At 31.1% G+C, this 12,836-nt stretch overlaps 1 protein-coding gene across 1 annotated transcript in view; it reads right to left on the bottom strand.

Moving 5' to 3' along the window:
- LOC113512155 (ubiquitin-like protein 3) overlaps positions 1–11,840 on the bottom strand; it is a 154,578-nt gene extending 142,738 nt beyond the window's left edge. Inside the window, exon 1 of the mRNA XM_052893941.1 lies at positions 11,458–11,840. Coding sequence (XP_052749901.1) covers positions 11,458–11,487 — 30 coding nt within the window. The 5' untranslated portion in view covers positions 11,488–11,840. The remainder of the gene's footprint in view (positions 1–11,457) is intronic.
- Between the last annotated feature and the right edge of the window lie 996 nt (positions 11,841–12,836).

Raw genomic sequence — 12,836 nt, forward strand, 5'->3', positions numbered from 1 at the left:
CCAAATTTGATGAAATTTCTATGGGACCGATTATTGGAAAGTAAGTATATTCTTTCAAATGAAAAAAGTTTTTCCATATCCGTTTATAAATGACGGAGTTATGAGGAACATAAAAAAAAAATACAATTCCTTCTTTTTTAAAGTCGGCCAAAAATACAGGCGAATTTAAAACTTAATCCTTTTGAAGTCGCTCAAAAAATAAGTATAATAAACAAAGACACATCCGGCGTTTACGTCATCAATCATCATACATGCTTAACAGGCTGTGATGAGGCGACCGAACATTACCATAATTATGTAACCGCGCCAACTCTGTCTTATGTATTGTGCGTTGTGTCGCTAAACACACTTACGTAGCTCTCATTTCACAAATGAATGCTTAAAGCCGTAAAGACTGGTTTGTTTGGAGAGAAAACGAAATATATCATGTTACATGATTAAGGTCAGTAAATACCCGTGCTTACTAATAACATACATGCACGGTTATAACGTTTAATAATAGATAAAGTTTAATCACTTTGTGTTCTTGATAATCGTTGATATCGTGATTCAGGTGGATAAGTTCACAGGCGCACAGTATTTAATTATTTAAATTTCACTAGCTTTTAATCGCGATTTAGTCCGCATGATCGGGATAAATAATAGTTTTTTTTTTTTAATGAGTGATAATGGTATGGTAACCCCGCCTGAGCTAGCGGTATACACTGGCGAATTACCTGCGAGAAATGACAGATGAGGATGAAAGCAGGTCAGTTAGCCCATCCTGACGAATTCAACTAAAATTAACCAGGTTTCCAGGGAGAACCACGTGAAGGTCGATCTGACAGACTATATTACTAGTAATAGGACTATTTAATCCCATTACTAACAATCCCATTCCCCCTGATAAATAGTAGTAGTAAATATGGAACGATAGGTTTTAGTCATTAAGGTACCAACAAACAAATAAACTTACTTTCTTATGTATATATAAGTAAGGATTATAATATGTATTGTGTTAAGTAGGTATGTTAGAATTTTGTCTTAGACTGTACAACTTTCACCTTCGAACATTCCATTCAGGTTGACTGTAAGAAATCCTTCTATGGAATAAGTCCGCTAATGTATTATTAAAAAATTTTAAAATACATACAATATTATTAACTATAGAAATTTTCCCAAAATCAGTTATTAATAATAATTTTAAAGTTTAATATTTTGTTACAATTGGAGTCGAGTTTTTTTTTCTGTGGGACGTAATCTTTAATTATAGGGGGGAAAGGGATTGTTAATAATGGAGACTGAGAATCCCATTGCTAGCAATATACCCAACCAGGTCGACCTCCTCGCGGTTTCCCCTGGAAACTATCATGGTTAATTCCTGATGAATTCAACATGATGAGCTAACTGGCCTGTTTTCATTCTCATCGATCACCCTTCACTGGTGCTCCGCCAGCGTATCCCGTTAGCGCAGGCGGGGCTACCATACCATTTTCACCCATTAAAAATCTTTAATTATATAATGTTCATGTTTAAAATAAAGGAAAAATATTAATATGAATACCTAGTAGTGTAAAAAAATAAATAATGCTAATCTTTAGACACATTTGATTCAGAAAGGTTAAATTTTAATACAAACTACGTAAAACTGTACAAAATATTACGTGCTACATAATTCAGTAGGATTACAGCCTACTAATATTATAAATGTGAAAGTTTGTAAAGATATTTGCACCAGAGGAAGACTGAACAAAAGTCGTTTGCTTGGGCACCTCTGTCCCATTCGTGTTTCTGCCGTGAAGCAGTTGTGTTTATATGGCTGTGATCGGTTTGAAGGGTGGGATATGGCAGTGAATTTACAGGATACAGAGGAATAACACCTGAGTTCTCAGGAACGCATGGGGGGTGTCATGGGCGAAACAGTAACATATACTCTGTTATGTCCATGATATTACTCATGTCTATAAGCGACGGTTACCACTTTCCATCAGGTGGGCAGTCAGCTTGTTTGCCATTTTTAGTTACATAAAAAAATTTAGAAGTTTGCATATTTGTAATAGTACCTTTATCACTCAATCACACTTAAATTACTCAACGGATTTCTATAAAATTTTATACTTGGGTTTGTTGTATCCTAACACAGAGCATACTTTAAATTTTATAATGATTTACGCGAGCTAAACCGCTGGATACAGCTAGTTTATAGTATAAACAGAATTAAATAATCCTATATAATATCCTAATATCACTAAAATTATAAACATATAAGTTTAAAAATATTTAGATGTCTGTGATCTGACCACGTTTAAATAGCTAAATGGATATGAAAATTTGGTACATAGATACACCATGTCCTAGATTAACACATAGGATATTTTTTATCCCAATTTAAATCTTAACTGCTAGATACAGGCTACAGCTAGCTAAAATTAAGGCGAATACAGCAGGGAAAACATTATTAAATTGTAACTGGGTGAACGTTATTCGGGGTCTTGTAAGATAAAAGTAACAAAAATTAGTGCCTAATAGAAACGGGTTAGGTAAACAAGCAGCTTAATAACGAACATTTTATCCTGATATTATTTTTTCTTTGCTTATTATTTCGACCGGATTTATTTAACAGCTATGGTTTTGCTCGAATCTGTAGTCTGAATATTAGTAGTCCCTTTTGATAGTATATTATTATCAAATACTACCGTCAAATCGACCTCCAGGAGTCTCCCAAGAATCCAGTTTATCCTCATTGTTGCATTGTATACCATTAGCATAGATGCACCCGTCATTTCATCTTCATGAACCAAAACTTGCATTACTAAATCCAGAGGATATTTCCAGAAATTCTTTTTCAATGTTCCCTTGACACATAAAATATTACGTGTCATGTAATATTAGTACTATTACATCAATGAATAATAGTTTCTGCTTTTCAATAAAAAGAGAAATGTTGACGTCTCGTCTGATGTAAACATAGCTTATTGCAATGAACAAATATCATGGATATGGTCCAAAATTTACTATGTTTACCATGGGGCTTCTGTGTTATCCGTCACTCTTGTATCATAAACGGAATAAGTACATTCTTTTATTAATGAAGGCTATTCGAATCAAAATCCAAAAATATCTATTGCTACTTCACGAGAGAAAAGGTACAATAGTACTTAAAAAGGCACCTTGCAAAAAAAACTGTATAAAAATAAAATGTGATTGATTGAAAAACTTCAAATCACAGTGCCGTGATCGCGCGATATTAACGCAAAAACTAAAAGCGCTATAGCGGTTAAGAAACTCCGAAACCAATCAAATAATTATGCCGGAACGTTAACCCGGCAGGTTACCTTGTAGAACACCATAAAAGTGGCAAATCACAATGTGGAGCAAGGGAACCGTTTGGCAATGGTTATACTGTGACGAAACGCGGCGGTTACTGTTAACCGGCCATTGTTCGAATCCAGTTGCAAGACTCATCTTGTCATAATTGTGGATCGTTAACCCCAAGCCGAGGTCGCCATGATCAGCTGTGAATGTATCATGTAACCTACTTAGAGATGTGATCCAATTGTTTCACTGGAACAATGTCTGGGTATTCTGAAATCACATGATTACTTCATTACGTTCCTCATTAATTTATGCAAGAAAGAGCTTGTTTGTTGCGGTTTTATGGTATAAAACCGTAACTTTTTGGACTTTTTGAGAAGATTTTGATACAAATTGGCGGTTTGAAATCCAACGACATCTGCATCTAAATATGAATTGTTATATTGAACTATACTTTTGCGTTTAGAGAAATAGCGGATCGTTAGTGACAAGAACTAACGGCGACGTTACTAATAATATATGCTATCATGTGGACCTCCTTGTCAATTCCTTTTGAATTCGTCTTGACGGGCCAATTAACCTGACTTATTCACCTTTCATTCCGTTATTGCTAATTTAAATTAATTGGCACGTCTATTTGTCTGTCTGGCCATTTATTTATTTAACTAGGCAACTCTTAAATATCATAGCTTTTTAATAAACTTCAAAAAGATAACATGTACATTGCAAATTTTCTAGATGAACACCAATTTCTTAGTGATTTCTAGACTAATTTTTTATTTAATTCATACCTATTCCGTTTTTTTTTTTTACTAAACATTACGCGGTTTAAGAAGACTTTTCTGGAGACATGTAAAATAGTGAACTTTAAAAATATTTAAACAAACATATAAAGGTAAAAATTTATAATATAGATTTGAATATTGAAGCTCCAGTTTAATTTAGCTGCAACAAATAAAGTTAAATATAGGAGTAATAATATAATCTAACTATAAAGATTACCAATTCTAATGTAAAAATTAAAAAAGGAATCATTAAAGTCGGTTTGAGATTAGCTAACGCCCGAGTTGTCTGCTCTTACAAATTTATAACAGTTTCATTGGTGCCAATCAGAAACTCTTCTATAGGGTAATAAGACATCTGTGCTAAAATATTTCGTTAACTGTCGAATTAATTTCCTTCAAACTTTTCTGTTCCTAATATTAATCAGTACCTCGATTTTAGTCAAATTATAATTTTCTCCTGCTTAATTACACGTCAGATTAATATCTTAATTGCTGAGGAAAATGGATCCCGTTGTGGGATTACTTAGAAATTTCATTTTGATATTACATTGCAGTTAGATTAAAATTATAAGATTTTGTATATATATGAACTCAAAAGTGAGAATTTAATTTATTTAAAAGTCTAATTTTGATATTAAAAATGTTTTCTCTAGATTTATTGGTCCTATCTATCTCTATGTCAAGTAAGTAGGCAGAGGCCTACCCCGCAATGAACTCTCGGGGTTTTCCTCTGAAAACCAGTGCCGGCGCTTCTATTATTATATACAAATCTCGAGACTATTTAAGTCACTAACCGATATTGTGTTGTCTTTTTCAGTTTTTATACCAAAAAGTCCAAAACTGGACAAGTCATTTAGATATAATTTCCATTTCCTATATGAATCTCTTATACATGACGCTAACAGAAATGATTGTAAAAATAACGATCAATTGCCATTACTGAAAAGAAGAAGGAGAAGACTAGTTAAGTGAATGAAAGTTCACTTTTTCAACTCTTACTAACATACCGGTTTCAAAGATCCATGACTCTTCTCTCAAATAGCATATACGTAACTATACAAAATTCTTTAAAATAATTTTCGAGATAAACACCTATATTTTCAACTATACACTACAATCTATGTCATGGATGGGTCAAATGCCATAAATGAATATAATGCATTATTGGTTTGCATCTGTTCTTGAAACATTATGAGTAGGTCTTTGATTGAAGACTAAAGACTCCATTGAGAAAAAAAGCTATTATATAAGAAATGGATTAAAAGTAAGCAGGCGACTACAACGTTAGTAATGCAACAAAGATCCTCGCTAAACATTGGTAAAATCTAAAATTATATAAATATCGTGAATTCACAGAAAGATATCGACGAGGACAACAGAAAACAGATAACTTGACTATATAAATCATTACACAAATATAGAGATTCTGTATCGGATTCTATCTAACTTGTGATAAGTCTATTACAGTTTATGGTAATTGGAAATGTTCGCTTCGATAGTTTGACCTCGAAGGCAGTGAAACCCAAGGAAAAGATGTTGAGTTATGGTAGATTAGTACCGGCATTATTTATTAGCTCCTTGTGATCTCGTACAATATTTATTATAATGGTAAATTGACAAAAGTTGCAAATAAAGATGGATTAGCATATCGTGAAATAATCGAGACTTGATAAAAATTTTCCAAAAATTTTTCAAACAATATTCTCTATAAAGAAAAATCGCAAGTGAAAAATTAAAATTAAAAGGTCTGAATTCCATTTAATCGAAAAAAAATTTCAGCCAAAATGGTACAGGAATTATAAAATATATATGTTGCTATAATGTGTAATTACATTTTACTTCGCCACCCCGCCCCGCAAATGCGACCACTGGCTTATTCTAACAAAGGATGGGTATTCTCAACTCGCATAAGCCGTGATTCGGCCGGATTGCATTAACCTACTTTTACAACTTTAATAGAATCAGAAATATCAAGTGTGGAAGCGTTAACTATATAGAAATAGAAGATCCGTTTCAATGGACAGTTATACTCCCGGTCATTGGTATAAAGTTTTTGAGGGTAATGTGAATAAATCATTTTTATTTTTTTTTATTTTTGGCTCATTATATAATTTTGAGAGAGAATGATCAATCAGGCATCCAGTATAAGCTGAGTAACCTTTTAACATTAGATTTACTGTATGGATACACATAATTATTTTATTTTTTATAGGCATTTATTTTTATACCATACAAAATAACATCCGTTCCACTGTGCGTAAAAAAACGGTCTATTCTGTAAAAGATTGCCACATTAAAGGGGAGCCATTTATTGCTCACTGCTGTAAATATTCCTCACTCCTAGACTACCATACGGATTGGTCCTACCGCTTAAGTGCTAATCCTTGCATTCTTTGCCTCCCAGTAACATAATTTGAGTTTATCTCTATATCAAATTAAGTCACTCTCCAACTGTCTGTCTGTATTTGTCAGCAGTTCCAAAGGTACCCCTTTGGAACTGTTGCTGACAATTTTGCCAGTGGGCCTTTTTTATACACAATATTATATATATATATATATATATAATTTATTTATTTATTATATATTTGTATTACTATATTACTCTTTTTCATTCTCTTTTTGATATATATCTATATTTTTTGACATCTTTTTGTTACTTCAAACGTTACGTGACGTGCCTTAGTTTCATTGTTCATCCAGTTAAAGAGATTGTTAGTAATAGATTAAGCTTCCCATCTAATTAACAGACCAACAGTTCCTTCTCTCCGTTTCTCATTAGTTCTCCATATATGATAAATATTTATACGAGCACTAACATGAACGAATATTCCAACCAAAGGATCAACAAGTTAAATTAGCAAGCAGTAAACCAGTGACATACAATGTTTTGGTAGATTTTTTTAATAATGGAGGGTATCATTGTATTTCGAATACACTACTAAGAAGACTCTAGCTTCTATAAATCTTCTAAAATACAGTTACTTCAGACTAATTTGGGAGACAATTACTAAAATTCAAATTATAAAATATTTTTGTAAATATATAGTTCATTATATCTTTTGTATTGTGACCTATTTTAATTATTGTTCTTTCTTCATCATACCTTGCACGCTATAATTTGTTTGTGTTGTCATTTTTTTGCAAATAAAAACTTGCCTCATACTAAATTTAAACAAAAGTATACTTTAGACGTAATTTTCTGGTAGTTACGTGTTAGATTGCGATACAATTTGTTTTTCAACATGCAAAGTTGTTTTAGTTTTGTATTGGCGTCAGTTTACTGTAGGTGCGTAGGCGTAAAGGATGTTCATCGAAGCGGTGAGACGGAAGACTTGTCGATGTCGCTTCAGTTCAACTTCATACGTAAGTAGACGGCTCTTCAGGTAAACAAATCTATATTATAAACAAGAAAATATATAGGGTAAAGCTTGTTATAATAATATCATAGATAATACTATATTCTGCGCGTTGTAGGATAGTTTTTTTTATGCAACTTAGAATGGCAAACAAGCTGACGGCCTACCTAATGGAACGTGGTAACCGTTGCCTTTAAATATGAGCAGTATCATAGACATAACAAAGTATACTGTTTCATCCATGATACCTTCCATGCGTTGCCATTCCTGAGGACTGTGTTATTCTTCTATACCCTGTAAATTCACTGTCATATACCTTCATACCGAATAACATCCTTCAAACCAAAACAGCCATGCAAACACAACTGCTTTACAGTAGAAACTCGAATGAGACAGAGGTGCCCAAGTAAACGACTTTTATACGAAATCTCCCTCTAGTAAGGATATTGCGGATGACAGTTGATGAGGTTTTTGGAGGCAAAGTCAATGAATAATCATAATCGGTACTTTCTCACGACCAATTATTTTATCAATAAAATAATTGGCTTAAGCCAATATGTTATCTTTTAGTAATGATTAACAATTGTCTCGTGTTTAGGAAGGCGCATAACGAAGACGGCCAAGAAACTCTTGACACTCCAGGGCGCCATCGTTACACAAGTAGTATAGTACAAATTTTTAGGGTTACGCATTAAAATAGAAGACAAAGACGCCTTTATGGTGCGACTTTGCCTGTTTTGTTGTCATAGCACTGTATCTCAGAAACCTTATGTTTCTATGATTTTAATAACTTATTTTACTAATATAATAAAATGGTAACTAGACAATGTTCGTATTTGTAAGATATTTAACAAAAACTGATATGAAGGATCTTAATAAAAGAAATAGAAATAACAATAATATTTTTAAGCAATTTCGTCTGTCTCTCTGTATGTTTGTTCCGGCATCACACAAAATATACCTACTGCCTACCCAGTTGAATGCAGTTTTCACAGTTATGTTTCTGAATGCCTAACCTAAAATACAGTGTATGCTTTGTCTTGATACGCCAGTAAGAGAACTAATAAAATAAATCACTTCGATATTTCATTGATTTCCTACTTCTGAAATTTACGTGTCCGAAGTAGCGAAAAGAAATCTATTTTTATAGTTGATAATATTATGATTTTTTAATGGTTCAGGCCCGTCACTGACAATCGACGTTTGAACAATGAATTATTTAGTCACCTAATGACGTCACACCTATTATTAGACTGAACTTGGAAATTATGATCATTTTTTTAATTCAATAATAACTGTAACCTAATGTTCTACTAACTGAGCTGAAACCGTTATAATACTATTACTGAACGAGATTCATCAGTACCTACTTTCCAATTTTGGACTGATTTATATAATCATTTAACAAAAATTTTGGCCTTGTTTTTTCTTTTTGTATTAATTTGAAGTCTTTACTAAATATATCTTAATAATACATATTTATAAATATGAAAGTGAGTTAGTTTAATACCTTTTGGCACCTGAAAATCTCAATCAATTTTTATAAAATTTTGTATGTATTGAGACGAATTTACTTAAGTAATTTTATATGGGGATCATGCAGATAAAATCGCATGGAAAATAAATTGTATACATATATTAATAAACTTTGTTACCTTTATTTTAGCTGTTGTCCCTAATATGAGTCTGATACAACTTAACTAGCTCATTTAAAACCTCAATAAATAAATAATATTGATGCCAATTCTATAAAGTAATATTCAAAATCTCTAAAAGTATCTAATTTAACAAAATCAATTCCATCTTATTTTTTACTTATGCACAATAAAGATGACAATGAAGCAATGGTCAGCCATAAGAGCAGACACCAAGGCCAAATAAATATGTAACACCAGAGGCATCATTAATTTATTACCAACCCTGTGACATGATACAATAACACAATATATGATAATTCCACTTTCATTCTCAACTCCCATAAAGAAAACATAATATTATGTAGGTTAATGAATAACCTTTCTAACAACATTAACAAGGAATTCATTTGAACATCCTAGATTATTAATTGGTTTCAGATTTGTTTCTTTCTACAAATACTCCAACTGTAGAATGAGCTTCCAGAGAAAGTTTAAAGATTTACAGCATGGGGTTCAAAATGTGGTCAGCAATACACACTCTTATTGAAGTTGCAACAATATCTAGACATTTCTATCCATAGGCTATGGTAACCGTTTATCATTACATAGGCAGTAAGCTTGTTTGCTATCATGGTAGTAAAATAACAAATATGGGAGTGAAAATAAGTGACACATTCGTACACATGCAAACAATTTATACAAAATCTCTTAATTGTAAACCTCAAAAATTAAAAAGCTCTTTTTAATTTTTGAGGTTTACAATTTTGTAATGATATTTCAGATAGGTCACATATCATAAGTATTATTCAATTTATTAATTTTTAATACTTGTAAACATTTATAATTAATGAAAGGGTTAATGAGAGACACATTTTTCAATAGTAATTATACTTCCATGTTTCTGTTATTTTAAATAGATAATTAATTAAATTAATAATAGTTTATTTTTTTATTATCTCTTCTTAATGTTATCAGTAGGCCACAACTTGTTATTGCTATAATAAATAAACAAGTTAGCAACTCAAACTGTACAGTGTTTATTTTGGATTTTTATATATATGGCTCAATATATTATAGTGTAATAATAGTATGTTAACACATCTCTACTGTAATTAAACTTAATACTGACCTTTTATGACCTTTTTAATTTTAATAACTACAAAATATGTTTCATACTTGCTACCCTGTTAGAGATTATAGTTATGAAACAAATTTATTATATACTTTGAGATACACTTTTTGCTTTTAATGAATAAGTATAGCACTATAGACATTTTGTTTTAATGTTTTTCTATTCATAACATAAATTAATACACAGATTTTAATTTCCTTGGTACTGTAACATATATTCTTGAGTCAACATTTTAGATACTTATCATTAAGAGAATGAAAGTTTCTCTGCAAAAAAAATTAACATGGTTACAACCTGTATAACTAACTGGAAGCTAATTGGAATCTACTGTTACATATAAATTAAATGTACTGTTTGATATAAATTATTAATTTAATATTCATATATACTTTTTTAATTCTCTTACCAGTTTATCAATGACTATGGGGGCATGACCATAGTAATTGGATAGACTCAGAATTATATATGGTTCTCTATTCTAAGTACTATCTATTGTATACCAAATTTCACTGTGATTGCTTGCACCATGAAAAATAAAAATTAAAAAATATTTATTTCGTAACCATTGAGACGATAAGAAAAAACAAATTCACTTCCATATGTATTTTAGCTGGATAAACTGACATTTTTCCCATTTCATATAGATAAAGATTAACACCATTAATTAATTTGTTCATTCATTTATTGAAACTTCTTTGTAGCCATAATGTAAATTGAAGTCTGGCCACATATATGTTGATATTATTTTTCTATATGATTTTTGTTTCTATTCAAATGGTTGTCTTGTCTTGTATCTATACATATTATATATATTGTTTTTCTAAAGAATATTATTTTTCACTGTGATACTAAATCATTCCTATCTAAGGTTGATTGCTAAATAAAGCTATTAAAGGTGTTGAGTCCATTTTTAGTTAAAGTTTAAAAAGTAAATAAATATTTTATGTGGCTCATTGATTATGAATATTTTCAATTTGATCTACTCAGACTAAGAAATGTATAATATTTGACTATGTATTCACCTGTATTTTATGGAATTAATCACTTAATAAAATAATATTATTCATGATAATAAAACATACATATAATTCGTATTTTGTGAAGTAATCCAGATGAGGAAACATTTTCCACAAATATGTATCAAACAAAGTAACTCATCTTGAATAAGCAGGTAGGATAAAGAGAAAGGAGTGTTATACCCAAACAATATATTATTATGACCTTTGTCGATATTGGCTAACAAGGCACTTTACCTTATCTCCTGGGATATTTTTCGCCGACATGGTGGGTCACCTTCCTGTTGTATGATTCGCCGTCGTCTTGGGGACGATTTATCCAGAGAAAGGATCTCACTGTTGCTGTTACTGGCCAGCATACGACACAAAACACTTCACTTCATCAAACACTTGGCCATCATTACAAATAGAATGATGCATCAGAGCCACAAACACAACAATCGACCCATCGTTTTGAGCCGTGATCAACACAATTTCCCATTGATATTCATCGACACAGATAATTTTTCACAACACTGTACACAAACACAGCGACTGACAGAAGCTTAGTTGATTGAGTTCAGCTTTTGACGTAAAATGGCGAGGGATGGATATCTTCTCTCCGCACACCCCGCGCATGCCATCTCTCTCGATTCTCAATTACAGTTATAGAGGTCAGCTCGGTAAACGCAAAATAGCATCACTGAACTAATATCTACATTTACAAATAGATGGCGTTTAAAAGATATTACTATAGATGCTGTATTTAGAAAACTATTTTTTTATCCACATGTCCATATGATACTTTTGATTTTTGGTTAAAAATAAGTTGCATAATTATGCATATTATGTATAACAGAATGCATAAAAAGTAATAAGTATGAATATAATTCCAAGACATCAATTTTGTTGTAATGTGTTCTCTATTTGATTTTTTGCTTCTGTGACGAGAAATAAATACTTTGAATTAAAACCATTAATTGAAAAACTAATTATATAGTTTTGAATATAAATTTTTGTAAACTTGTAGTAAAGTTTACATTTTTAAATAACATTTAGTAATAATGGTGGGTGACAATGGAGGTAAGGAAATTTTAGGGTAGAATCGATTCTAGTTGAAGGCATTTTTCATTGTTAAATAATAAATCAAATAGATAAATTATGAAAACAAAAAAAAAAGTGTGCAAAAGGTAACGAATAGACTGCGACCTCAAAGTCCTAAAAATAATAAAAAAATAACGAATATCCGGTTAGTGCTGTACCATTACAAAATTAAGTCTATGCATAGACAGTCAAGCTACTTGAATTAAACATTTATAGCTGCTTGTAAAAGACTTTGAAGACAAAGAAGTATATGTAAAATAGAAGTGCTCCACTTATTCGAATTTGTTCTACAAGTGGAAATTAATTCGTGCTTGTCGAAAAGCCTTTGACCGTCTATGGATTTCGTTGGATAAGTGTGTAGCTATAAATAAAAGGATATAATACTGAAATATAAAAATTATATTTTAATAATTATTAAGTAATTGTTATTAGTAGATTTATTTGTGTATTTATTATATTATTTATTATTTATGTTATTATTTTTGGACAGAACAATTCTATAATCATATCAATGCACAATAAAATATATGCTT

Source organism: Galleria mellonella, unplaced genomic scaffold, assembly GCF_026898425.1.
Source record: "Galleria mellonella isolate WM207_F2 unplaced genomic scaffold, CSIRO_AGI_GalMel_v1 utg184, whole genome shotgun sequence".
In the NCBI taxonomy this organism is placed as follows: Eukaryota; Metazoa; Arthropoda; class Insecta; order Lepidoptera; family Pyralidae; genus Galleria; species Galleria mellonella.